This window comes from Chelmon rostratus, chromosome 1 (assembly GCF_017976325.1).
Source record: "Chelmon rostratus isolate fCheRos1 chromosome 1, fCheRos1.pri, whole genome shotgun sequence".
NCBI classification, from domain to species: domain Eukaryota; kingdom Metazoa; phylum Chordata; class Actinopteri; order Chaetodontiformes; family Chaetodontidae; genus Chelmon; species Chelmon rostratus.
In genome coordinates, this window is record NC_055658.1 from 20,780,953 (window position 1) to 20,808,590 (window position 27,638).

The 27,638-nt window shown below is 43.7% G+C and overlaps 1 protein-coding gene across 1 annotated transcript in view; it reads left to right on the forward strand.

The window, feature by feature from the left end:
* Positions 1-931: 931 nt before the first annotated feature.
* The window catches only part of nkd1 (NKD inhibitor of WNT signaling pathway 1), a 32,204-nt gene continuing 5,497 nt past the window's right edge, over positions 932-27,638 (forward strand). The window contains exons 1-8 of the mRNA XM_041935911.1: positions 932-1,028; positions 1,136-1,168; positions 1,373-1,512; positions 20,130-20,187; positions 24,260-24,363; positions 24,545-24,640; positions 26,466-26,613; positions 27,496-27,577. Of these exons, the coding sequence (XP_041791845.1) occupies positions 1,004-1,028; positions 1,136-1,168; positions 1,373-1,512; positions 20,130-20,187; positions 24,260-24,363; positions 24,545-24,640; positions 26,466-26,613; positions 27,496-27,577 (686 nt within the window). The 5' untranslated portion in view covers positions 932-1,003. The remainder of the gene's footprint in view (positions 1,029-1,135; positions 1,169-1,372; positions 1,513-20,129; positions 20,188-24,259; positions 24,364-24,544; positions 24,641-26,465; positions 26,614-27,495; positions 27,578-27,638) is intronic.

A 27,638-nucleotide genomic window follows, 5' to 3' on the forward strand; every position in this document is an offset into this window, starting at 1 on the left:
GGAATCGTCCATCCTGCTCCATTGAGAAAAAAAAAAACTTTTAACAACTTCCTAATAAGTGTCTGCGGCGTTTTGCATATTTTATTAGCTGTCAAATAAGACGTTACAAACTACATGGTGTGACTTGGACTCATCTGAGTCCCAATTAACTTGCTAATGTCCTGGGACCCCTGCAAGAACCCGTGGAAGTCCCCAGACTCGTCTTTGCAAACCGCTGACACTGTAAGTGCGTTTTAATGCACTTGCTTGCAGTCTGGGGAGAGGTGTAAATCCTGATCCTCCTGCGGTTGAAATCAAGGCACTTTCGACGCCTCTTCTGCGCTTTGAAGAGAGACAGGAGAGGAAAGCTGGGCGAGCTGCGTCAAGTCTGCCACAAGAAGTCAACTAACGCAGACACTGATTTTCATAATAAAAACATGGAACAGATAAATGTAATTGACACGAATTGAACTGCTGTGGGGTTGTTTCTGACCGGTTGGTGAAGTTTTTTTTTCAGTAGTTTTTTTTTCAGTTTTTTCAGATTTAACTACAACTAGCCCAGTTTTACAGGTACATAAAGTCCGCAAGTTTCAAAATTGCAGGCGTTAAGAAGTGAACATCTGTTTTTCTTGCTTCATGAATCATGCACTCATAAGGATAACCTTATATCATGTTAAAGTGTTTGTTCTGTCTGTTTCTAAACCGAACAGTGGTTGGACACGCGTCGCCTGCACTTTCGCTTTGCTAATCATAATTTATCGAAGCAAACGTCTCGGCAGCGACGCGTTTTATTCTGAAAGTCTTCACAGGAAATTGCGAGTCGTCCTGCGCGTGTTGTCAGCGGCGGCGCTCCGGATCAAAGACTCGCTCGACTCTCCAGTCATACGGTCCTGTGCTGAGCGCGGTCTGCTCTCGGTCTCCACGGACGCTCCTCTGTCTGGATATCGTAGCCTGCTTTTTCTTTTGGTTTTTCCTTTGGATTATATTCTTCGAATGGTTTTTAACTCCAACTCGATGCATAGAAATGGGTAAACTGCACTCGAAACATGGTAAGCTTTCTTATTCCTGAGAGAAATCACAGCTGTAGCTCTTCTTCTGGTGCTGCGATACTTTCGAGTAACACAATTCATTGTCTTCTCACTTTCTTTCTCTCAAGCCGCTATTTGTAAACCGAGGGAGAGCCCAGAAGGTAAGCGCGCTTGTTTCCTTCTCGTACAGCCTCTGGTAAAGTCTTACATTTGTGTCAGTTTGCGAACAGCAGAGCAGTTTTCGGAGCGGGCTCTCGGCTGCAGCGCGGGGTCCGACTCTTTGAAGATGGAGCGCTCGTGGAAAACACGAGTGCCGCGCGAGGAGAAGAGTTCGCGGCCGCTAATAATGCGCTTCTTTGTTTCAGGCGACAGTTTTGTAGTCAATGCCTGCTTGGCGAGGAAGGGAATCGACGACTGGCTCGTGAAGCAGAAATACTACTGCGCGAGCTCTCGTCTCGAGCAGCGGGGCTGTCACCACAAGAATAGCTGCGGTTTGACTGCACGGGTGAGTACGACGCCGTCCACGAGGTTCACGCATTTATGGGGAAATAGCAGTCAGTCTGTTAGAAAGGCTTGTAAACGCTCTCGTTGCTTGCACACAATCGGGACGAGGCTTTTAAAGTGTGCGCATCAATGCTTTTCACCTCGGCAGCAGTTTTACACGAGGCTGCATTTAACGGAGGCTGAAGTCTTCCTCTTCTGATGCTCTCAAAGTCTTCACAAACTTTCCCAAAGCGCTGTTGGAAGACAGACGTTTAACAATGGTGGTGACCTAGGTGTTCGTGTTGGTAGTTTGAGTGTCTGTCTGAAGTGACACACAGAGCTCCTCAGTTGTGTGTGTCCCAGTCTGTTTTTCTGTTTTCTCCTCCACGGTGACAAAATGAAACGATGGATTAGAACACTCCTGTGGTAAACCTCTCATCTGCTCCCGTAGGCCACAAACGTGCGTCTCAGCCTCTGCACTGATCTGAGAGGGATTTATTTATTTTTAATTTTTACAGGTAACAATAGATCAAGCCCGAGTTGAAAGCATTGGAGTGTGACAGTGTGGTGACAAGTGTGGATTGTAAAGGCTGGTGAGAAATGTTGGGGGTCATGCTTGTTTTGTATTTTGGCATTGCCGTAAACACTGTGCTGTTGTTGTCAAGTGAGGAAATCCTTTGGAATTGCTTCAGAGGAGACTTAAGCCTCTTTGGTTAGCGATGCCTTCCTCAAAGGCGGCGTGTTTGAGGAACTGGAGCCCATCAAGACAAAAGGAAAATCAGTTCCTTCACCCACGATCCAGACACTTTGAGCAGAAATGCATCAGTCTATTAAATGCATCCTAGAATACAGGATCTCTTGCATTTAACACATTAGAGCACCCACTAATATCGTTATTGTGACACTGTAATATTCTGTTGTGATGTTGTGTGGCATGATTTTCCTTTACCATACTTGACAGTTCTTTTAGATGCCGGCTGTTTTGGAAAAACAGAATCCTATCATCATCGGCGTGTAGCTGCTGGGTGAAATAAACAATCTTATGTTCCCGTCTCTTTCCCTCTCATTTGGTTTTTATGACGATGAAACTTATGCTTTTACGGCATGTGGCGGTTCTGCTGTAAAGCAACCAAGACACAACTGCACATGCTGGGTTGGATTTTTGAAAAAAAGAGCTGTTGGTATGAGGATTTATCGGCACGCTAGTAGGAGAAGGCAAACATCGTACTTGAGGAAGTCTCAGGCAACTGAAATATCTACGGATTCCAGCCTAAGTCAGGTCTAAAGTCCACCATTGTTTTGCTTTCTGCGCCGAGGTGTTTTTGAAGGCTTTACTTTGCCTGAAGGGCAGCCATGGTGTTACATGTTGGGTTAGAGATGAGAGAAGTAGTGATTCTTTTATGAATGCCCCGTCTGAGGTTGGGACTGGCTTTACATGTCGCACCCACATGGTGTCAAAGTTGCTAATCCTGCCATGTGCCTAATGTTAAAATAAACTTCATATTGGAACGGGGTGCTACAAGAAACACCTGGAACTATGTTTATGTTTGAGAACATCTCGACGCCACTGCAGCAGAAAAACCATGCCATGTACACGGTTGCTTATGTGTTGAGTGGGGTTCTTGTGGTTTGGGCAATTTAAGCATTTAAAACCACATTATTACCATGCAATTACTATCAGTTGTCACCGCAAAAACAAATATTCACCAGTCCGTTCCTGGAAATATGCATGTGCTTCTTTTCCGAACAACAGTGGGGCGTGAAGTTTTGGCCCAGGATGGAACCGGAGCCGCTGCTCAAAGGGTTGGATGTTTTTGAAAAATCTGGACTTAGTGGAGCTCAGTTTTTATAAATAATTCAAGTCTAATGGCTTTTATAGCTCAGAGTGAAAATGAACAAAAGAAGAAAGGTGTTTCCGCCATCAATATTTATTTGGGTGCTTTCCCCTTTTTGTTTTATGATTATAAAGTGAATTTGAAATCTTTAACATTTCATTCATTCAAGTTTAAACAATTTCTTTGCTTCTTAAGTATTTTGAGTGCCATAGACCATATTTCTACACATTTATGAAGTTGTGGTTTGAATAATGATTTTCGACATTGCAACAATCAAATATCCAGGACTTTGGCTTTCAGACTGTGATTTCTGAATGGGGCAATTACACGTTGAGTCTATAAACACGTGACATCTGAATTCTTGATACATAACCTTTTTTTTACTCTAAACGCGGTGTCGCCGCTACACAGGCTGCCTAAAAGGTTGATTGCATGGTTGTCTTGCCAGCATTCTGATCATTGCACTGATAGGGGAAGACTTTCTACATTTCTGCCCCTGCACAAATTTCCCTGCTCTGAAAATGTTCTCATCTATCAGATATGACAGAGTTTCGGAGATGTGTGCTTCAGAACTGTTGACCCGCGCCAAAAAAGCCATAGCTTTAAGTAGCTGTCAGTAGCCTTCCTAAAGCCTAAAAAAGCATCAAACTTTATACTGGCCCATTGTGCATTTGTCATGTGGGGTGTACGCCCCGTATTGTGATTTCAACATTTATCCGTCTGCAAGTAAATGTTTCATTTGCTGCTTTTGTTCACATAAGAGCATTCCTCAAATGTTATGAGGTCCCAACGCTTCCTGAGCATGTATGGACTAAACTCCGTGAGTGAAAGTCATTTTACTTCATAAGATATACCCTAAAAATGATAAATGCTCAAAGTGATCTCAGGTATTGAATTATGAATTATTCTTAAAAATGAATCTATAGCCCTCTGTGACACACGCTGTAACTGTATTTGAAGTCTTCACGCTCTGTGAGAAGAGGTTTAAAAGCTCGACCCCGCTGTGCCTTCAGATAACAACAGAAGCCAGCCTCTTAGGTGAGAGAATGTGAATGAAACTCTCGTGGCTTTAAAAGCTGTCTGTATTGTATAGAGTACCTGTGGAGATAGTTATTTATAGCCGCTGTTCTTTGAGCCCCCCTCCCAGCTGAACCAGGGTCCAGGAGAATGTGGGTCGGGTGTCAACAGTAGGGAGTCCACTCTTGGAATTCTTTTGATCTGATCTTTTCCGAACCATATACACTGCAGGACTAGTGCCCGTTTCTTACAAGTCATTGTTTGGAAGAGCTGCTAACACTGACCGTTTGTCTTCATTAATGGTTTTAGAATTGAAATTGGAGCGCGCACAGATAGACTGAGACATTAAGACGCACTTGAAGGCTTAGCGATGTCTCCATGCAGACTCTGCACCCATTCATGAGTTGTTTGGCAGACAGTGAGTGAGTGGTGCGAGCAGGTGGATCTGTGGGTCTCAGCACGAGGTCCAGGTCATGTGAGCCTCGGCACACTCTCCCCCCTGTGTACAGCATGATGTCTACACCTACCCGTAAATTTGATATGCTATGTGCACCCCGCAGAATTATGTCGCTGACATACACATTGATAGGGAGGACGGTTTTCACAACTTATGACTTGGAAGTTCAAATTTCTGTTGGTTAGTTCATTGGGTTGCTCCTCTTGGCATCAGATGAAAGAACAGCTCATCACGTTTAGAATATAATCTTGTTTAATGGTTATTCCTCACCAAGTTATCCCTTTCTATTCTTAAAATCCCCCTCCCCCTCCTTGGTTCTCCCCTCTCCTCCTTTCTCCCCTCCTAGCCTCCATCTGTTTCTTCAGTTTACCCTGTGGCCCTGTGTTGGTTCTGGCTGATGAAATGAGACTGCATTTGAAGTGGGCCATGCAGGGAGGTGTTTGTAGTGACACTGATGGCTCCTCCTCCGCTGTGAAGCCCTACCCTCTGCGTAGCAAAAGCCACCTCCAGTCTTCCCAAGTTGCCGCTCTCACAGTTCCAAAGCTTATATTTCTGTTTTTCAAACCCAGTTTCCATCAACTTGTGTGGAGTCGTAGACAAAAAGGAAAGGTACATCTGACGACAGACTGCAACTCAAAACTGAATCACAGTGAAACTTCTGCCCCCAACCCCCTTGTCTCGCAGTTGGTTTCCAGCCCTTTGATTTTTTTTGAAAGTAGAAAGGTTTTTTTGGAAGTAGGCCTAAAGCTTTTAAACGCATTCCCTCAGCCTCCGAGTCTGATAAAAGACATGGCAGGTTTTGCGCCCCCTTCGTCTTTCGCTTCTGCTGTTGTGCTTTTTCTCTCCTTGTCGTTCTCACAAAGCGAGGGCCCTTGTCTAGAAGCTGAAAGCACCTTTCAAATGCAGACTCCTCTTCCTCTTTCTCTTCTTCTTTCTGTCGTCTCCCTGCGCGTTTTCTTTTCCCACCGGCTGGCCTGTTGTGCGTGCTGTGTGACGTATGCCCCTCTCCCACCGGGCTCTACCCCCTCTGTGCTCCCAAGGGACCGAGGGCCTGTTGTTGCTCTTTGAAGAGGCTGGGAGAAAAGTTTGGAGCCACACTCTAAAGAGAAGAAAAGCCTTAGCCTTTGGGGAGGAGGGGTAGCACCTGGCCATAGAGGGGCTCTGTGATTTTTTTTTTTTAATTTTCCCATGAGGAGATGGGGTGGAAGTGTTGGGCTGACGTCAATGTAGCTGGGGGACTGGGAGGTTCGAGGACGTGCAGGTGGCTTTAATGTCACATCTGGCATCGAATGTCACATAGATTACTGAAAGCTGGAGGAGTTTCTCCTGTGTGACAAAGCAGAGTAGATAACTCTCTTCTGCGGTGAATGGTGCTTGTGTATATATATATATATATATATATATATATATATAGCCATGGCCGCATTATACATCACATACCATTTCCTGCTTTATGAAGTAATGCATTGAATTTGTTAAACTGGGTCTGTTCATTCCTAAACAAGTATCATAACATGTTTAAAGTTTGTACACTTGTAGGTGTCATTACAAATAAAACAGTCTGGCATCTTAATAGCATGAGAGAACTCACGCCCATGCATGTGCGTATCTCTTCATGCATGTGTATGTGAATGTGCAGTATGTCTGGAGTCAGCTGTATGGATGCACACCAGAGATCAAAGGCTTCTGGGGGAATGTGCTCTAAATCTCAGGGGATTAGTTGCTGAGATTGTGCTTTGTTTCCCGAAATATATGCTGAGTTTGGAGTGACGGATAGCTGTTGATCAAAGTGTCTCTCAGCACCCTTTCACAGTTACATTTAGGCTGGAGGGTTTTGTTCCACACTCGAGGGTGGCATTTATTTCACAATTCTAGGAAACTGATAGATTTTAAGGATGCTCGGCTGTTTGGTTTTCCTGTGATTGAATCTGGACTCATCCTTGGATTGAGATGCTTGTGATTGATAAGATAGAGTTAATTTAACTGACATCATCGTCTTTGCCGTAATGCTTACATATCTTCAACCTTTTGATGTGTGTGTGTATGCCTTAGAAATGCTAATGCCTGCTGAAAAGCTTCGGGAAAGTGCTCCTTTCCATTTTGGCTTAAAATATCAAGTTAGAAAGGAGAGCAATTAATTGTCGAATATTTTGACTGATAGATAATGGCTGGTTTCGTGCAGTCAATATGGCAGATGAAAGACTTTTACAACTGGGCATGTACGTTTTATATAATTCCTTTGACAGATGAATGTTGAATTTAATGAGAGGCAGTACTTCACAAATACAGTTTCATCTATCACAGCATTTAATATGAGAGACCACATGCTAGTTACAATGCTATTCATATTACAGCAAACTACACTTAAGAGATGGTCTTTCATTACACGTGCATGGGTAAATAATACAATAGCATTGGAAATATTTTCTTTGATACACTGCCGTCACTGTGCACAAATAAACCTGTTTCACTCTTGGCATTTTGACTTGTAGCACAGGTGTGACAAGTAACGTTAATGATGGCTCATTTCCTTTTAGTGTCAGCTAAATGGTATGCAGCAAATAATGCTATTAATTACACCTGTGCTTTTCCTGCTCTGACATGTCAGAGTGACTGTATTGAAAGTGTTGAAGAGTGAGAGAAACAGACAGCAGTGGTCATAGACGATGAGTTCTATAGTCTAGTTTTTTTTTTTTCAGTCGGTCTGTATTCCAAACTTTTCATAAGTGATAAATCGTGTGCACCTGCAAATATTAAAAATGAAGTTCTGAATGTAAGAAATGTGTGTTTTAGGTTAGGGACTGACAGGGCTGTGTGGGTCAGGGAGAAACTCGAGGTGACTCGGGCTCCTCCGAGCTTTCTGTGGGAGCTCACTGCCCATTTTAATCACCCACTTAAAAGGCTCTGCTGAAGTGGGTGTTTAAGTGTTTAAACCCTGAATAATTCTCTCTTGTTTGTTTATCAGGTTCCCCTGCGGGTTGCGCTCTGGCCCGTGCAGTAAGCGCTGAATAATTTGACTGAGCACTCAAAGTGGCTCTCAAATAAACAAGATCAGCATCTGCATAAAGCTGCTATCAAGCTCTCATGAGAGTGCATACACGCAGAGGACCGTGCATGCACACTTACGTGCCATGAAGCACACGGGCATTCACAGACACACACACACGCACACGTTACCCGTGTGTTTACCCTAATAGGTGGCTCCATTCTTCACTGCTATCAGACGCAGAGTCCCAGCGTGATTCCCTTCCACTTGTTTACTTACAAACTGGTCTGAGGGAAACACCAGTGATGTACTCTGCAGCTTCCACGAGCCCTGCTGTTGCATTTACCCTCCTTGTGTGTGAGAGCTTTTCTGACCAGGGCTCTAAGGCCACCTGAGGTACAGGGAATGAAGGAAGTGGATTTGGGTAAACAAGTTGGGAGAGCATTGTGCCTCCCGCAGACAGAGGTTCCAGGGCTCTTCAGCTCTTCCTGTGGCGCCAGGGCTGGAGGAGGTCTGGATTGTCTATTAGGGGATGTTTTTGGTGGAAGGAAAGCTAAACAGAGGAACGGCCCTGCTGAAAGGAAAGCTGTCCTCCCCTGGTGTGTTTATGCTCCACAGGTGCCACAAACTAAAGAGGACCTCACCCTGTAGACTCTCAATGAAGCAGGCCAACCCTGTGCTCTCCGCTGGGCCATTTGCCCTGTCTGTCAAACACATCAGGTTTCTTGCTCAAGTTTGAAAAAAATAGCATCCTTAGACAAAGGGTTTATAAGTCTTTGGAGGACTGCTTCAACACAAGCCTCTTATACGCAGCCTGTTCAAGTTGGGAATGTTGCACCGTTATGCCGTCTCACCGTTTGTTTAAAACCTACGAACACATAATGGGTGGCGTTGTTGTTCTGCCGTTAAGCTGGCAGTGGAGGTACTAACAGATCCGAATCGACATCTGTGTAAAATGGGGGGCCGGCAAGACTGTATTGGGGTGTGACCTTTTAATGATGTGTTACATGTGCAAGCCACCACTAGGGGATTAAAAAAAACAGTCAGCAGCAGTTAGCAGCTATCTCAAAGAAGGAGTGTTTGCAGAATGCGCATGTCTCATGTTTGAGCGTAAAAAAATAGAACATGGATGCCTTAGTTTTTCCATAAATATTGTCACTGGTTTGTGTGAATGTGTGTGTATTTCTGTAGTATATCTATTTCTCTGTGCACTGTTAATGTTAATGTGTGTATGAGCATCAGCAGTAGTATTTAGAAGCAGTTTGCAACTGAGTAACGTTCTCTGCTGCAAGTTCATTATGGTGAGCAGTGACACAAGCCACTAATTCCAGTCAGCTATGAATAGAAACCTGCCCCTGGCACCAGCGTACTTGTATATAGTAGTTGAAGTGTCTATTTCTGCTGCTATGTTTACTTGCAAAGTTGAAACACTCTCTGTAATTACAGAGATTTTAGGTCCACAGTTAAAAGGTCAGATGTGAGGGATGTTTAGAGGTAGTGGCTTGTGGCTAGAAGGATGTCTGCTCCAAACATGCTTTGCGTGTGTCTATGCGTACACTTGTGTGTGTGACTGTATGGACATGTGTGCACAGGCACAGAGGAAGAACTGCCACCTCGGTGTGGAGGTCAGTTCCATCTGGTCAACATGCGCACGTCAGAGGTTTTCATAACTGCCACCCATGACATGGAGCACATGGAGCTTGATTGCAGTGATGAGGTTTAGTAGCTGGCTTTGAATTAAATATGATGGGCTGTTACTTATAGATGTTACTGACAACTGTCATTTGGAGGAACTGTAGAGATTTGATTATAAACATTAGCTTTTATGACATCTCCTCATCTGCAGTTTGCTTCTGTGTCACTGTGTTTAGTGGCTGGACTACATCCAGACTGCACTCACAATGCAATTCTGACAAGTTACAAAACTGGCTCTGTAGATCAGATAGTATTATGAGTTAAAACCAGTATCTTTATTTTATTTTGCACATTCCAGCTTTCAGTCTGACATGTCCTGGCTGGATCAGATCAAGAGAAGACTTTGATCATAAGCTAAGAGGTCCTTTATTAGAAAACTTGAGGGCTTGTCCAAGTCTGCTGTCTTCTCTCTATACGCTAACTTACAAGTTTTAGGTTATGTAATCTTTTAAATTTTTAAAACACAATTGAGTATTGTGGAAACATCAAGGATGAGTCGCCTCAGCATGAATATGTGCTATTTTAGAGTGAGATCCTTAAGCTGCAGCTGCTGACATGACAAGTCACGCAAGTGTTTCTTCTCACTCAGCTGTGGTTAAAGGTTTAAGTGGCTGTCACTTTCCTGCTGCCCTCGAGGTAGACTTCCTAACTAAAACCTTGTTCCTCCTGCACTTTGCAGCACTTGAGACTGGCGTCTGAAGCCACCCAGACGACTGAAGGACTGTCTGTCCTCAAAGAGAGCTTTAACTAATCACTAAGACCCCCTAGAGACGGTGTAGCACACTCTCTGTGGAACACAACATGCAAGGAAGCAGGCATGTTGCCAACCAGTTGTCATAAATGTATAATCCATCCTGTTATTTCAGTTCAGTTCGGTTCAGATTGATGCACGTGCACATGCTCTGTAAGACCACGTCACCTCAGCAGGACTGCTCTGCCCCTTTTTGCCTAATAAGTGAAAGGCTTCAGAGCAAACTAATTTCCTTCATGAAGGGTGAGATATCCTATTGCTGTACTTAACCGCACAAGCTTTTGGAGATGAGGTGTGTCATTTTGCATAAGACTTCCTCTCTGCTCTCTCTCATTCGTTGGAACCAAGCCTTACTCTGAATTCAGAGGGCCATAATGTTGTGATTTGTTACTCTTGGCAGCCGGAGACCACCTGTAAATCAAGGCCAAGCGACAGGCTGTCTCCATTCCCTTCCAAACCAAAGCTTCCTCTTGGGAATGCAAGGTCCCAAAGTGGAGTTCATTGGCTGGTGGAGAATGTGCTTTAAGGATTCACCTCTAGCTCAAATTCCCCCGTTAACTCTCTGACTCCCAAGGAAACTTGAGGATAAAAACAGAAGTGGCTTTGCTCATGCAGTCTGCTCACATGTTATCTTAATGCCTAGTTTGTGGTTGTATATGAGCATTGCCGAGTCAGCAATGATTGATTAACATGTAGTAACAGTAGTAGCATTGGTCTCATTTCTTCTGCAGATAATCGTCAGCTTCGCAAACTGTTGCTAATTGCTAGCACTCACATCAGTTTTGTGCGTCAGAGGTAGGTAATTTTTATCTTTTTCAATTTTTACAAACAAATTTAAGGGAAAGTAAGAAAACATTTGTGACTGAGGCTGGTTATAGAAAAACTCTGAAAAAACTCTCAGCAATTGGTGTCTGTAAATTGCTGGAGGGGTGATCATACAGGTAGACTCTTGATCTTGACACCTTGTATCCTCTCTGTCTCCCTCTCTCCGGTGAGATAAGGCTTTGATAAACAGCATGATAAATGTTAATTGCTGTGGTTGTATATTTTTTGAAAGCTAATAAAGGCTGTTACCTTGAGTACCAGGTAGGGTTTTGTGCCCGGGGGGCTGGCTGAGTTGTAAAAGCTTATCTTTGCAGGTGTAAAAGTTTTGTAAATGGGTCATTAAAGTGTTGGCCAACTTCACACATAAAACACAAAAAAGGGAGAGGGGGAGGGAGATTACTTCAGATCAGCATGTTTCTCGCCACGTAGAGATGAGGGCTGTAAATCTCTGCTAATATTCCACTGAGCCTTTCAGGAGGCAGCCTTTGATGTGGGTGAGGTAATGTGACCAGTAGTGTTTGCAATGTAAATCTGACGCGGAGTGACGAGTGGTGGCTCTGCGCTATCGCTCTTCAAAAGAAAGCCATCTAATCACGGCCCTTGTGGGTCCTGCAAAAGAATAAAACAAACAAGCAAAAAAAAAAAAAAGACTCAGAGAGCAAACGACACGTGCACAAAAATTCACACATGTGAATGAATGTACATATACATGCTTACGCCAGACATGTGTCTTTGCACCCTCTTATCCAGCAATGTCAGAGAATTCATTTACACAGACATACAGTGTGATTGCACTTATTATTATATAGTTCACAAGCACAACAGAACCACACCTCCTCCATATGCAGGGCCTCACTCAAGTGTCTCTGGTCTGGGTGTGTGTGTGTGTGTGTTTGTGTGTGTGCGTGTGGAGAATCTCTGTATGACCTGTGTTGTGAACTAGAGTTAACATGGTAAGCCCTCTGGCATGTGCTGCCTCCTCAAACCCCTCCAGTCTTGGTCTTGCTGACCATGCACCCTTTAAAAGAGCAGCTTCCGCCGACCTGCCTGGTGATGGATTCCAACTCCATGGGTATAATTTCCTTCCTGGGATGCAGGAAGAGAAGTGAGTGACACTGAGGGGTGTCAGGCATGGGGCCACAGCGTCTGGGGAGAAGGTGTCTGTCTTTGAAGCTCCCCCTGAGACATTAAGTTACACGTTAGCACCCTTTTGTCAGAGACTTGTACGTTGTCCACATAACTCAAGTATTGCTCCAGAGATGATAAAAAATCATTCAGACAAAGTGGTTGTGACGCAGAGGAGAAAGCTTTAGTGGCCTTATGGGGCGTCCGTGTGGTTTCAAAGTTGGGTGTTGTAACCACTTGAAGATATTTGCGCAATTTTCCCGTCTGACGAAAGCCCTAAACTATGAATGTGTTGTTGCATAGTCAACTTGGTAATAATGTCGTTCAGCTGTGTAATATTCATTCTGAAAAATAAAACTAAATGCACTGTAAGCTGCTTCCGATTAAAGGCATCCACCAGATAGCTTATGTTTTGGTAGTGGTGCATGTGAGGGGCTCAAGATCAAAAGAGCCATAGTCTGTGACCTCTGGAAAGGCATTGAGAATCTTTTCAAAGGCGTAAAATTGCATCGTAAAGCACAGCAGATATGACTTCCTCTTGGCACTACGGTCTGCTCGTGAGATGAGTTTTGTGCATTTGTTCGGTAAAGCTCTGACATGCTAGAGAAGACGAGCATCTGTTCTACTGGAGCAAAGTCAAGAAACCACCTTAGTCACATGATGATGAGCCTGATAGACTCTTTGTAAAAGAAAACCCAAACAGATTTATCTTGTTTGGCTAGAGAGATATGCAGACACATTAATTTGCCATAGCTCTCAGTCTGTAGGTGTTGTATGAAAATTGGCCCCATCTCCCCTCCCTCCATAAATGGGACCGTCTCGCGTCAGCTTTGCTTTGCTATATGATTATCTGAGATCTTTATTTCATGTGTGAAAGCTGATCCCCTTTGAAGCCTCACTCAGAGGCAGTGCAGCGCTTCACTACCTCACATCAACACTCTCTATCTTGGCTCCATCTCGGGGCGTCATGTTTTACTGCTACGTGGAGCTTTGAATGAGGCTGTTTAATGTTGCTGGAAGGTGAGGAGCACTCCAGCGTAAACAACTGCAAAAGACTGGACTTAAACTGCTGTCTGATGATGACTGGTGATCTGTTTAGTTTTTTTTCCCTTCCAGAAGCACCACCACACTTACCACACAGTGCTTCGTCGTGCTGCTCGGCCCTTTGAAACTGCCTCCGGTGTATCTCAGTTTACTCTTTGGGACGGTGGAGGGGGTTGGGTATTTCCTCTCTGGAGATCTCCAGCGAGTAACACTATACCTATAAGCTAATTTGCAGCAATAAAGCTAATAGGAGTTTTTTTTCTTTGTTGTTTTACTTCTAGGTTTTCAACATTGGGGCTGTGTGTGCAGCAGGGCTTTTGAAAATTCCCATGCTGTACAGCTGTTTTCACCATTAGCATTTCGTCAGCTTTAGCTAATGGCTGCTATCCAGGCTAGACAGAATCATTCCAAATCATTTTACTTGCCAAGTGCACTACTTTTATGGGGCAAAGTACAGAGGCATGATGACAAGTTAAGTGTACCTTAACATACCTGGTACAAGGACAGCAAGACATCACATGTCTTAAACTGTTCCTTTTTATTTTATGATGCTCTCTGTAGTCTACTATATCCATCAATCTGCGTATAGTGCAGATATTGGACATGCTGTAGCTGTGATGAAGTGAGAATAATTACCTCTCACTTTCTGTAATGCTCTGTTTCACACTCTCCAGTACTGGGTGGCTTTTATGTGAGTGTCAGCGACCTCAGCCGTCTCCAGTTTGAAATGCTCAGGGGAAGCAGACATGCACTTGGAGAAGCGCTGCCGCTATTCCCACATTCTCCCTTGCCTGTGTCACTGCCTGTCTCGCCCACTTGGCTAAATGGCCTTTCATGTGTGTCGCTCTCTACTTTAAGTCGGCACCGCTGCAATGAACGTCACAGCCCTTAAGGTGTTTTCTTGTGATGGGTGGGGGATAGAGCAGAAGGCACCCAGCCGCAGTCCTAATGAGATTTTTCCTAGGTTTGATGGAGTGCCAGTAGCGCAGCCATTGCTCTAGAGGCCTGCCTCCACTGAGCCCTGGCGCACGATCAGGGGGAGCTGTCGTCGGCCGCATAAATTGTCAGCCTGTGTGGCGGGTCGTGGAGGCAGACAGCGTAGAGACCAAGAGGCCTTGTGGGACTTTCCCACAATCACATACAAGTACATATTATTTGCACTTTAATGTACCCCTTTGCTCTCAAACACAGACTCACAGCAGAAAAAAATTGGCCCAGTGGGTCTGTGTCTGCAGAGCCAGAGTCAAGATGATGCTGGAGTCAACTTAGTCTTAACTCACCAAGCCGCTTCTGTGCCAGCATGCGCTCACTGTCTTTTACACTTTCTCTGTCTCACTCGCTCTCTATCCAGAGGAATGAGACAAAAACATCCACATACAATATGGACCCTGAAATGCAAACTGCAACGCTTTTCAAACTTTTGTAACCTGATTTTTATTCAGCGCAAGCAAGATTAGCAGAGAGCTCTTTTCAGCTGCGTCCTGCTCCACATTAGTTCAGGTGCACACAATTGATGATTTAATCATTAATATTCATGCTGATCCAGATTAGCAACCAATCAATCAGTTAGGTTATTTAACATCATCATACTATGTTGGAGAAAACGATGAGTCAAGCTGCTGACAAGACGGAGCCTTATAAGTCTGTGATGTTAGCTACCTGCTCATGGCTGTCATGTTCAACTTGTGAGCCAAGATGAAAATGGCCGGTGTTAACAGCAAAGTGGCATTTTTAAATTAAATTTCCTTAAGAATGGGGCCTCAGGCTAGACATAAGGTCCAGACTACCACTACCCTTCTAAACTGCATGTTGGTGAACAACAATATTTTTTTGTTACTGGAATGAAAATTATTTTAGGCAACACCAAGTTAAACCAGGAAGAAGAACTTTTTACCTCTGAAAGCTGTTAATCACACACATTGCCCTTTCATCTAAATTTAACAGCTGTTTAAACATATATTGTTCTGTGCTCTAACATGGTGGTTAATATTTCAGTATTAATGCTTTTTACTCACGTCAATTTACCCATATTGTTATTGGTGCACTATAATGGAGTTTAACTGAACCATTATTGACAGTTAGATTGCTAGGGTTAATCAGTGAAACGGCTGCTGGTGAGAGAGCAGTCCTTGCTGTAAAGTTTTAGAACTGATGTCAGGAAATCATATTGAGGGGAATAGGGTGGTCTCCACTCTCTAATACCTTAATGGAGTGTTTGTTCAGTAAATAATTGTGTTCTTTCATATGCTAATCCATACTTGGTATGCCCAAATTCATATTCTTAAAGTGTGCCATTGATGAGGTTTGCCAAATAGTTCCAAATGCCAAACTAAACAGGCCTTCAGGCTGGCGAGTGATGCAGATGGGATGTTGTAATGGGGCAGGCACACTGTGTTCTGTGTTATAGTCCAGTAATAAATCACTTTCTGTGAAGGGGCTTGAACAACTTTAAAACACACAGGGGCCATACAATCCCATCTCCTAAAGGCGCAGAAGAAGCTCTGAAGGACCTGGCTGCTGTTGAAAGCAGAACGCTTTATGCTCTGGTCTCCACAGAACATTTAACATCATGTCTGGAAAATTGTTTTAGCTGGTCCCAAGTGCAGTAGAAAGATGCTTGTTTGTGCCCTGAAACCAGTACCTCTGACCGAATCCTGCAGAGAGGAAGGGAAGTGGCACCACACTGTTTAGACCCCAAGCTTCAGAGACAAGCAGCAACAATACGTGCAATCACTACAATGTATAGCAGCATTTATCAGCAGCATATTTGAGTCATTGAATCATATAGTGTTGGTTTTATGTCACTACTGCCGAAACTGGCTCCTGACCACCTCCCATTTTTGTTGTTCAAGCTGTGGTAGAGCTGCTGTGGGTGGGAGGGTGGGGTTGGCTTCTCGTTTCGCCTCAAACGCTGTCCCACAGCGGCCTCTGACCCCTGAATTAGCAAAGGTCTCAAGAGAAGCCATCGTTGGTTCATTGCTGACCCAGAAGTGATTGATGGCTCTTTTGTGGTTACTGTTTTACATACATACAGTCATCATGGTCATTGGGCATGCATACCATGTGGGCTGGAAGTTAGTGAGACCCAGTTTTCAGATTCACTAACTGTTTGCAAATGTTGCATCAGCAGAGCCTCGTCTTTACTCATTAGATGAGAAATCACTTTAGAGGAGGATGACCAGCATTGCAGTTTTGGGCAAATCCACTTTGAGCTCTTTCATTTAAATCAAACTGAAGGGAGGGAGTTCAAGCCTTAATCCACTGTGACTTAACAAACTGGACTGACTTACTTTCTTGTCAAACACAAGCTTTAACATGCAGTTACTGCAGCTGTTACTACTATTGTTTGTGCTACTTCTGTTACTTATTCTTTAGTATTTAAGAATGTAACTCTGTCCTTTACAAAAGATAGTCAGTCAGATATCTGTGAAATGTAATTTCTGGCTGCCTCCAGTTTGGAATATTGATGATTTTATTACAATATTTTTAGCTTTTTCAAAACATTAAGTTTCTTTTTTAAAAGAGTGTTGGATGTAAAATAAGGCTTGGCAGCAATTTTGTGCATTTGCAGCAGCTTGTAGAAAAGAGTCTAACCCTAAATCTGACAAGAGGAAATGGAAACTGTGAGGTGCAGCTGAAGAGACGACCAACAATTCTGTCAAACCTTCCCGAGTCGCAGTGAAAGAAACGTTAAGTCAGGGCGATACGTTTTTTTGCACATAGCATTGGTGCTACAGAGGTTGAAAGACTTATAGCAGAGACCATGAAATTGTAGCATGAGTATAAAACATTTTCTGTATTTGCCCATGATGGTAAATTGCATGAACATAACACCACCTGCAATACAAAACATCCATATATTACACTTCAAATGAGCAGTACAAATCTCAGTAAATTTATATAATCACACATACAATATTAATTATATGAAATCCATACTGACAGTACAAATGTTTTTGTTCTTTTATTATTGATTTACACAAAGAAACATGGAAAGATGTGTAACATCTAAGTGCTATTTCTTTGTTCTTCAACAGAACAGCATCAGATTCAAGTCAGTTCTGTTGGCAGACATCACTTAATAAAAGGACTTGTTATTTAAGGGTTGTTCCAGCAAATCTTTTCTGAGGCATCACTGCACCAGCAACCGAACAAGCTGCTGTTCCTCATTGAAAGCTAGCCAAGTGAAAACCTTTTTACCTCTTGTTTGCGTCATCAATTCACCTCACACATAAGCACACGTACCCTCACCTCACACAAACAAGCGGCTTTGGCTGCATCCACACTCATACGTCTAAATTTTAAAACTAACACTCCTGACGAGTGTTATCCCACTATTTCAGACTGTCACACATGCATCGGAAAACGCTGCATCGCACAGTCATGCCGTGGTAACTTCATTCATTGCACAGAAAAAAAAAAAAAGATATACTGCACGTACAGGGCTATACAGTGCAGTATGTATCACTCAAATTACTAGTGGGGTTAAAAAGATTTATCTCCTTCTGGTGCATCTGAATAGTGTAGCCCAAACTGTTACTTCTGCTCTTAAAATCTCTCTCTCTCGCCAAAGAAATGTGTCTCATTATTCTAGTGACCAGCAGGCTGGTGGGAACACAGGAAACTCAGACACAAACACTCCTTATTTTTAGAACTCCTACATGTTTTTTTTTGGCTCAGGACTATCTTATCAATCACTGCTAAAGCCAGAAACTAGAAAGGCCGAGCTAGAAGGTGGTAGTGTCAGTCAGTCTGCTCTTTAGAGACTGCATGAAAACGGATTGTAAGGGTGAGTGTGTCAGATTAGACGATTATCTGAGGAAAAAGATGCAGGCTTTGGTTCAAAGCTGTATCATTGTAGAAGCTCAAGGAAATATTCCCGTTTATTGTTATGAAACAGATTTAGACTTTATACCAGACATCATGGCAACTTTCAGTTTTTTTTTTAATTTCTTGTTTCTTTTCCTGGTTCCTTGTATATCCATTACTGTTCAGTGGTCAGAGACTTTTCGTGAGAGGAGGAGGAAGTGTGTGTGTGTATAAAGTAAAAAAAACATGGCATATTTTATACACTGACCAAAGCAAACCCCAGAGTAACCCTCACGGACTAATAATACAGCTCCAATCCATCACCACAGACAACAACCAATTAGCACATTCCTCTTCCCCCTTTTTCTCATGTTCTTGGTTAACCCCTGAATAATTTTGAGTAATTCATCAAAAAACAGAAATACATTCAAGATGCTGTGTCTTAGTGTGTGAAGAACTGAAGGAATGTTTATTGTGGAGTGATTTTATTCTTCTGTGAGGCTACGTGGAAACAGAGGCCAGCGTTGATGTTCCCACAGTCCAGTACCCCACTCAGATCGACACAGTGACGCGGGTCCTACGAAGCACCATAAACCCTACAAACGCTTGTAGAAGTAGCCATCTTCCGTTTCACTTAAATGATTGGAAATGATACATTAAGTCTGACCGTGTTCAAGTAATTGAGTGTGGTCATTTGGTGGACACAGGCATTTATTGACAAAGTGAATGGTTAATTTATCTGGTAAATGTGCAAAATTGGTTCTTCTGGGAAATGAATGCAATCATGTAAATCAACTATAAGGTGAAGTCTGAGATATCTGTCTTCTATTTATATGTTGTTGAGCTGCTTGTAAACTTTCATAGTTCTGTTGTCCTCTGCCTGCATTCTGTAGTAACACTTAGGTAATCCTGCAATTCTCAACTGATACCCGTGGATCACACCAAAACTGAGCAGACCACATTAAAACCAGCTCAGGACCAGGGTCATGAAGTCAGATCGGAACATGCGTTGACACATTCATACCAACAAAAAACCACAGGTGTGTCCCTGCTTTGGGTTATCAGTCTGACAGCCAGCCAGTGAGTCCTGTGGTTTGCTGTGTTCTCTTCATGAGGCCACCCACAGCCGTGCGGCCTGGGCGGCACTAGTCTGAGGAGGGTCGGATCACACCATCGGACCTTCTGCTCCTCTCACACTGTCACCGCCTCGCCTCCGACACACACACAGCTATGAGCTCACCAGCACGGCACTTATATTCAAGGAGGCATTCTATGAAGAGAATTATTAATTATTAACATTAATTATCACCCACGATAAGGATGTTGTTAACATGCGTCTCAGCAGAGTCTGTGTGCAATTCATCTGGTTTTTTGATGACGGACAGAAATGTTCTTCATTGTAGTTTGCGTGCAATGGAAACATTTGACATGAGGCGAGGGGTGGGTCTTTGAATGTGTGTGTATGTGTTGGACTATGTGTGTACAGACGTGTGCATGTATATGCGTTTGTCAGCCCGTGAGTAATGGTTTTTCGGCCAGATGACTGTAATGCCACATGGATACCTGAGCCAGACTTTTCCATAGTGAAGCCCGGAGGATCACATGTCCCTCCAGTCTCTGTGGTATGCACTAACAGACAGAGCTGCCAGGAGAGGGGGCCCTGGTGAAAACAGTACGGGATGAAAACAAGCCGCTGAATGTATCGCTGCGACGATAGCACGCCACCGAAATAACCCTACTACCAACCGTCTTTCTCAGAATTCCCTGCAGGGCCAGCGGCAGCGATTTAGATACTTCTTTCATTCTTCCAATTCTGACTGCCAGTCTTATGCTCAGTTTCTCTCAGTCCTGCAATTACCATCCTCTTAAACTTTCCGCTGCTGTTTAAGCTCAGTGCACAGTTGTCAAACTTTGTGCATATATAGATATATAAACGCTGTAATTTTGATTCGGGCATGTCACTCTGCGTTGGAACGCTGTGCTGTGGATTTGCACCGTTAAAGATGTTTGTTTTTATGTGACAAAAATATGATGCTTCTCCGTTATATGACTTGAAACGGTGATATATGTGTCTTGTTCTTTTTCTCTCCACCAGGACTCCATGGATGAAGCATGTGCAGAGGGGATTGGTGACGAACACTACCGTTTGGAAGGTAGGCCCCCTGCTCTTCGTCGTCATCACCAGCTCATTTCACTGATTTTTGCTCCCCTTTATTTTGGTTTGAATAAAACCTGCAAAAAGACTCTTTGCAGTTGCCCTCCAGGTACTTGTGTGGCTCTATTTTGCAGTTGTTCAGCCTTTCCCCTCGGCTCCACACCCATTCTCTAAGCCCCAACAATGTGCTGATGAGGTCCCCTTTACTTTCCCTCCTGCCCCTCCACCTCTTCCGACTCTCATCCGCCCCTCCCCCTGCAGTGCTCTGCAAAGTGCCTCCATTCCTCTGTTTTTTCCCCGATGTGATGTGATCCTGGATTAAGAGCTCCGGGAGGAAAAAGTCTCTCCCTCCCATTTAAAGACAGGATTGGACGTGAGGTGGAGGCAGAAATGAAGAGTTGAACAAAACCAGCCCAGAATTTGGAATCGTGGTAGAGAATTCATTTTTATTTCAGCTCTGCTTCACTGGGTAACAGACAAAGCAGAGAGGCAACTGAAAACGTGACTGATAAATGATTTTTAGTCACTGGGCTGAGCCTGAGTCTAAGTCGAAGTTTTCCTCCCCTAAGATGGATGTTGCTAATTATAACAGGCTGCTCTGTTCATTCTCATAAAAGGTGAAGGCCTAAATAATTTGCTTCAATAATACATCCCATAGATTATGTGTGAATTGTTACACCTGCAGGTTATCATTTCATTTTTCATTCATTCATTTCATTTGTGGGTGGAGAAACTAAAGTGGGGTAAATTGTCGTCTCAGGGAGGATGGGACACAGCTTTGCTCTCTACTTTGCAGTGTAGGCGAAGTTGAGTGGAGTTGAGGTTAATCAACCTAATTTCATACCTCGTTTCATACCAGCAGACTCCACACCTTTGAAAGTGGTGTCAGAGTTTGGACTTTTACTTTGTGAGCCGGACATGGATACATCCAAAAGTTATTTTCCATTCCAGAGAAACTGTCAAACGTTTGATATGCAGCTCCTGTGTTAATGTCCTCTAAAGAAAAACATTTGTTATCTTAAAGGTTCTTTATGTTCACCTAGCAAGCCATTTATACATTCTGAGGTGAACTAAGGCCCAAATGAAGACAGCTGTGGAGGATTTCTAATGTCCCCTGCATGAACTGTTTTTAGTGCAGTGATCAGAGCCATTGTCCATAAATCTTAACAAAGACAAATGAAGCAAAAATGAGAGAGAAATCAGTGAAAGCAGGGACGATAGGAAAGCCAACACACATACAATCCTTTCCTCTGGGTTTGAGGGAAAAAAAGAATTTGTCGGCAAAAACTGCAAGGGAGGGGAGAAGGGCTCAATGATGAAAGCGTCTTTAGGATACTACATCGGTACTGCAAGCATGCATGAAGAATAGCCTACGTGGGCTTTTTAGTTAAGTTCTGTTAAGCTTTTGTTAACAAGGAAAGAGTTTGCTGAAGAGTCTTGTTCATCAGCACCTTGTTTCAGATGATATTACAGCCAGCGCAGTATAGAAGCTAAAGCTGGATGATTAAAGGCCTTACTCATGAGAACTTTAGGAGGAGAAAAAGTTACGATTACCACAAAGTCCATCCCATCCTGGCCCTTCTAAAATCACCTTAGTACCCAGCACTGAGCTGACCCAAAGTATGGGGGGGTAGGCACAGTTAAGCATAGTGTAATATAGTAGCCTAGCTAAGCTGGGTGAGATTGCTCACAGTGTGTGGCAGCTTTCCTAATCTACCTTTGTTTCTGCATATGCGTACCAGTGTATAGATGTGTGTGTGTGTGTGTGTGTGGCAGGGCTGCTGGAACAGGCTTGCTTTGGAGGGTGCCTGCCTCGGCTGCCCTCGTCTTGCCCCTCAGATCTGATGTGCAGCCAATCCCCTGGCTCAGCTCCTCTCATAAAGAGCTGGCTTATGTCTGTGGTGGAGGAGTGGGGAGGGGGTCAGAGGGGGAGGAGGGTGATAGCAGATTACTGTTACTCCTCCCGGCATTTCATTAGCTCCGAGATAAGCATCTCACCACCATATTGAGCCTGCTACGGAACAGATTTGCCCTCGCACACAATGTTCCCTTTGAGCACCTCAGATGATCAAACAGCGGGACCCCAAATGCTGCTCCTCTCCAAAAAGTTGGTAAAAGCTCCCTGGGATGATGCCTTTCATTACTGGCATTTTCCCCTACCCAGGGATGAGACAGGTCTGCTTTGATCTGCTTTGGATCAGGAGGAAAGAAATTGGGCTGTTGTGTCTGCTCCGTTGGCGAGCAAACAAACAGTGTTTCAGATTTGACTTGGCTTAATTAATTAGTGATTCTGTTTTACAGCCGGTCTGATCTTCTTCCAAAAGGTTTGAGAATGGGACTTCAAAGTGTGGCGGGAGGAGAGAGGAGCAGAGGGAGGGTGGAGAGAGAGGGGTGTGGTCTGCGTGGGTTTATGGGTGTGTGCGCGGCCTGCAGGACTGTGATTGGATGAGGAAGGGGCTGATGCTCAAGGCTAATTGACCAGTGGTAATACATACAGGGGCTGCGGCTGGGCGAAGGCTCTAACTAGCTTCTGCGAAAATACGCATTAACTTATATGAGGATGAAGCGAGGGGGTAACTAGGTAACTGTAACTCACAGAGGCTCACAAAGGAGCCGACTTGTACACCTCCCAATTCTCAGTCACATGTTGTGTGTGCCTGCAGCCTCATGTGTCAAACAAATGCTAGATTTCAAAGCAGAGAAGGATATCCGGTAGCATTACATCTGGGCCGACATCCAACACTGAAACTAAAACATGGAACCAGACAGTGACGGTTGTGTTATTTTTGTCCACCAGGGTAGACCACCTTTCAAAATAGCGCAATCCAAAAATGCACCAGCATCAACTGTGGCCATATAATTATTTAACCCCGTATGACACAATTTTAATAAATGTAAGCATGATTTAAGGCTACACACATTTCTTAATTGGATTACTAGAATACACTGTATTCTCTGTAAGACCCTTTTGTGGAGTCTCACCCAGCGTGAATGCATTCAGAGTGTAGTACAGTGAAATGATCACTGACTTCTGCGGTATCGAAATGTTGTCTGACTCTGCACAGGTCTTCAGTTTAAGTGCACATGACAAATTAGTACTCCCTCTGGACTGGCTGTCTTTGCTGTGTGTCTGGATGGTAATTTATGGTGAATGTCATTCCATGAAATGATGAGTTCTGCTGCGCCGAGCCAGGGACTCGGGGGTCTCCTATAGGCCGTTTGATGTTCAGTTGCTGTTTCCGATCCACCGTTTATATATCCGAATGCCACCTAATATTCTATCATGTTTTAGACATGTTAATGTCATTCGGTTTCATGTTTGACATCCCCTCTCAGTGTGAACCCAGTGGGATGTATATGCTGTAGCTAAGAGCTTAAAAACTATTACTATATGTGTGACTGATGAAACAGCTCCTGCCACTGGAGAATCACAGTCTGTCACAGTTTCAGTATTTTTTCATTTTTCCTTGGATTGACATTTTGGATCCCAGTTCCACTCTGGATATCGCTGCTCTGATTCAACAGCATTTGTGCCCTCTGGAGTGATGCAATATTTAACTGGCAACCTGATGTGAAACACTGAAAAATAAGGTGCTCATTCAAAAGCTCAATGAGAGCATCATCTCTCAAATCTGACATAAATCTGGTATAAATACAACCTACAAGTTCAGTGCTTTTCAGCAGCCGAACAAAATTGAAATTGTGAGTTTTGATTTGCAGGTTGCAACATTTAAAGTTGGTGATGCTGTGTATGCACTCTCTTGTGCTAAGCACAAGAGAGCCTGCACTGCACTAATGAACATGTTGATATTAATATAAAAACACAATTTCAGAATACAGGCAGTGAGACAAAAGCTGTGAGGAGTTTGGCTGTGTCGCTTTATTTCCCACCAGCAGCTCTTGAATGTGTGACACATCTTAATTGCGGATGCCAAACTCGGAAGCAGGAGCTTACAAGGAACACTTGAAGGCGACGACATATCCGCAGGTTATGACTGCACCCAACGTTTCCATCCTCAGGCTTTCTCTTTTATCTTTGTGTGTGTGTGTGTGTGTGTGTGTCACTGCAGTGGCTTTACCCCCAGAGAAGACAGACAGCTGCTGTGTGGAGGAGAAGATGCAGGAGAGGGACAGCCAATCTCCCGCAGGGCCACAGAAACAGCTCCAGTTTGAAGTGAGTGTCAACAGCGAACAGGACGTTTATTACTTCCCCTCTGGATGAAACTAGGGCAGTGGTGGGACACACACAAATACACACAAACACACACACACACACACACACACACACACACACACACACACACACACACACACACACTGGATGATACTGATAGTTTGGCGCTGCACTGTTTCAGGAGTTGGAGTGTGCTGTGTCTGTGGAGGAGGATAACAGGCAGGAGTGGACCTTCACCCTTTACGACTTTGACAACAACGGCAAAGTCACCAGAGAGGTAATGATCTGATTCATCTGGAGGAATAAAACTTTGTTGAATGAATGAACAATAAACATCTGTCTATACCACACAATAGCAGGAATTCCTTTAAAAGGTATTTAGTTAGTTTACTCTGTGACAGGCCGTAACAAGTTAAGAATATTGAAGTGTCGTGTTTATCATGTAATATGAGGCCTTGAAAAGAAGTTACTTTTTTAATGCACTACAAAAATGAAACAACATGAAACAATTTTAATACACAAATCTGAAGTGTCACAAAAATGCTCTGGTCAGCAGCTCACATTTATAAAACACCCTCCTCTTTTCGGAATGGGAATGAATCAAAAACTTCCCCTCCAAACCCAAAAGCGGGCCTTTAGCCTTATTCTGGCATCACCGCAGTCCAAAAGGAAAGTGAGGAGAGACATAACAAGCCTCTAACCCAATCTCACTCCTAAGAACCAATTCCAGTGACATCAGTGTGTTTCTGCTCCTGCGAGGTACCTTGTGGCTTGCGTCTGCCTGGTACAGATCTGAGAGAACATCCAGAAAGGCCCGTGTTTTTTGAAAACAACTTGAAACAGCGCAAAGAGACTGGAGCTGTCCTCTGTGTGGTTGGCTGTGCAGTTTTTTTGGCATTGCCTGTGGCTCCATGGCTCATGAGACGTCAGGCGGCGGCTTGGAGGGGGAAAGAAAAGCTTTCTTCTCCAACTCGTTTTTTTCATCCCTTCACACAAATAAAAAACAGAAGGAAACCGAAAATGACACAGCAAGCTTCTACTTTATTTCCTTTTTTTTTCTAACAGTGCATGTGTGTCTGAGACCAGTATGTGGAACCGGTCCCTAAAGAATTCATAATAGTCCTTTTTGTTATGAGACAGAGTACTATAGTGAGTGAAAATCATGCTTTTAGAGTGGCTTAATCCTCAGCAGTTCTGACAAAGGAGCTCTCATGGTGATGTTGTGTTACCTTCTAAAGTAAATCACTAATGAGATAATGAGATACTGTGTGAGTCATTTTATTTCACATCTGTACCAGGTGAGATTTTTCTTTTTAGTTTGCAATGAAAAAATCCAGCTAAGAACCCAAGAGGGAGTCATTAGCTCAGTAGGGTGCACAGATCCACTCACCAGTGCAAAATATAGCTTCTAAACAGCCACTGTGTTAATAAGAGCCTTCATTATTTTATGTGCAAGTTAAGCAGTTACCTTATTTACTTTTAATTTGAAAGTATTGATGTTGATAATTGTTATGTTTTTCTTTCTTCCTATGATTTTCTCTCTGTGTAATATATAATAACCCATGCTTGCGTGTTCCTACATGTGTGGACACGAGCTGCTGTGCATGTGAATGTGTGCTTGAGTTTATGTATACATGCTTTTGTGCATTTATTAGAAAGTGTATGCAGGTGTTGCTTTCTATGCAGTAATTTTAAGAGACATTGAGGCATGAAATAGAGACATTGTCGAGCTCACACAGCTGTAACACGACTCATATCGGGCCTGACATCGCAGTCAGCCTCTGCTGCTACCACCAAGACGTTCCTTTTTCATGAATTTATAACTTGTCTTTACACCCCGTCTGATCACTTCACTTGGAAAGCTGAGCTAAAACAACTGACATCAGTGCGCCTCTCTCCTCACTGTTGTCAGAGTCACTTCTTTAAATTCCTAGCTAGCACGAAGTTTATGATGCAGACTTTTAATGCACAAAGCTGCAGAATATGGAATTCACACAGGAAAGTGATAAGAATAGTCTCTGTTCCTTTTTTTTTTAATTTTATTTTTCTTAACTGAAAATCTGTGTCTCTTCACCACCGCCTGCAATGATCTTCTTATGCAGGATATCACCAGCCTGCTCCACACCATCTATGAGGTCGTGGACGCCTCCGTCAACCATTCTCCCAGCAGCAGCAAGACACTGCGGGTCAAGCTCTCTGTGGCTCCTGACTCCAGCCAGCGGTGGAGGAGCTGCACGCAGGGTGCGGCAGGTATAGCCCGCATTAGCACAGTGGGTGGGGGCGGAGGAAAAGTGAGGGCATTTTAGGGTCCCCCCTTGAGTTGCCTGCTGTCAGCTCAACCAGAGATGTGTTTGTTGTCATGCAGAAAGGCGCCTGCTTCAGGCCTGTCAGAGCTTTGTTCCTCGCAGTCTCGGCGTCGCTCCATCTCTCCCACTCAATGGGGTTCATTTTTAATGATGGGGGGAGTGACAGAGCTAAGAGAGGGCCCCCCTCCCTCAGCGCCTTCAAATACTCTGAAAGAAACCTTAAGAGATGTGCCGAGTCCTTTTGATAACCACAGCCGTTTTTCTTTTCTCCAAAGTTCCCTTTTTCTCCCCTCTTCTCCCCCTCTCCTCCTCCAGCCTTCTCAGAGCTGCCGGGAAAATATAGCTACGTTCAACTTAACTTTTCTCACTGACGACTTGGTAAACAAGTAGTCGGGGAAAAATAGCTCAAAAAGTATATATTCCTGTGTGTTTGTGTCCTATTGTTTCGGCTATAAATATCCGTCAAGAGATTCAAACAGAGCAAGCTTTGAAAATATCGCCGATTGCCTTCATGCTAATTTGAAACAGCATCAGATCTCGCGTCCTTAATAAACTATTTCTGAAGTCTGCATGTTTTTTATTTCATTCCATGCCTTATAAGAGGCTGCAAGTTGAAAATAGAATAAATAAAGCATTGTTGTTTTTCCTTTTCTATAGATCTTCAAAGTAAAACCCAAAACAAAGGTTGCTTTCTTCTGAGGCTTGTGTGACTGTTGTCGTGTGTGAGTGAATGTGTGCGTGTGTGTGTGTGTGTGTGTTTGTATGTGTGTGGCTGCTCTGTGTAGCTCTCTTTGATAATAGCCTCCTGTCTTTCACACATACACAGATACATCCCACCCCAGAGAGAAAAATGACAAGTGCATAGAAGACCCCAAGAGTGCAGACAAGAAGACTCGAGCACTGCTAAGGTAAGCCCACCTCCCCTGCATACTTCAGTCTCTGTTGTTGAAGCTTGTGGTGTTTACAAGA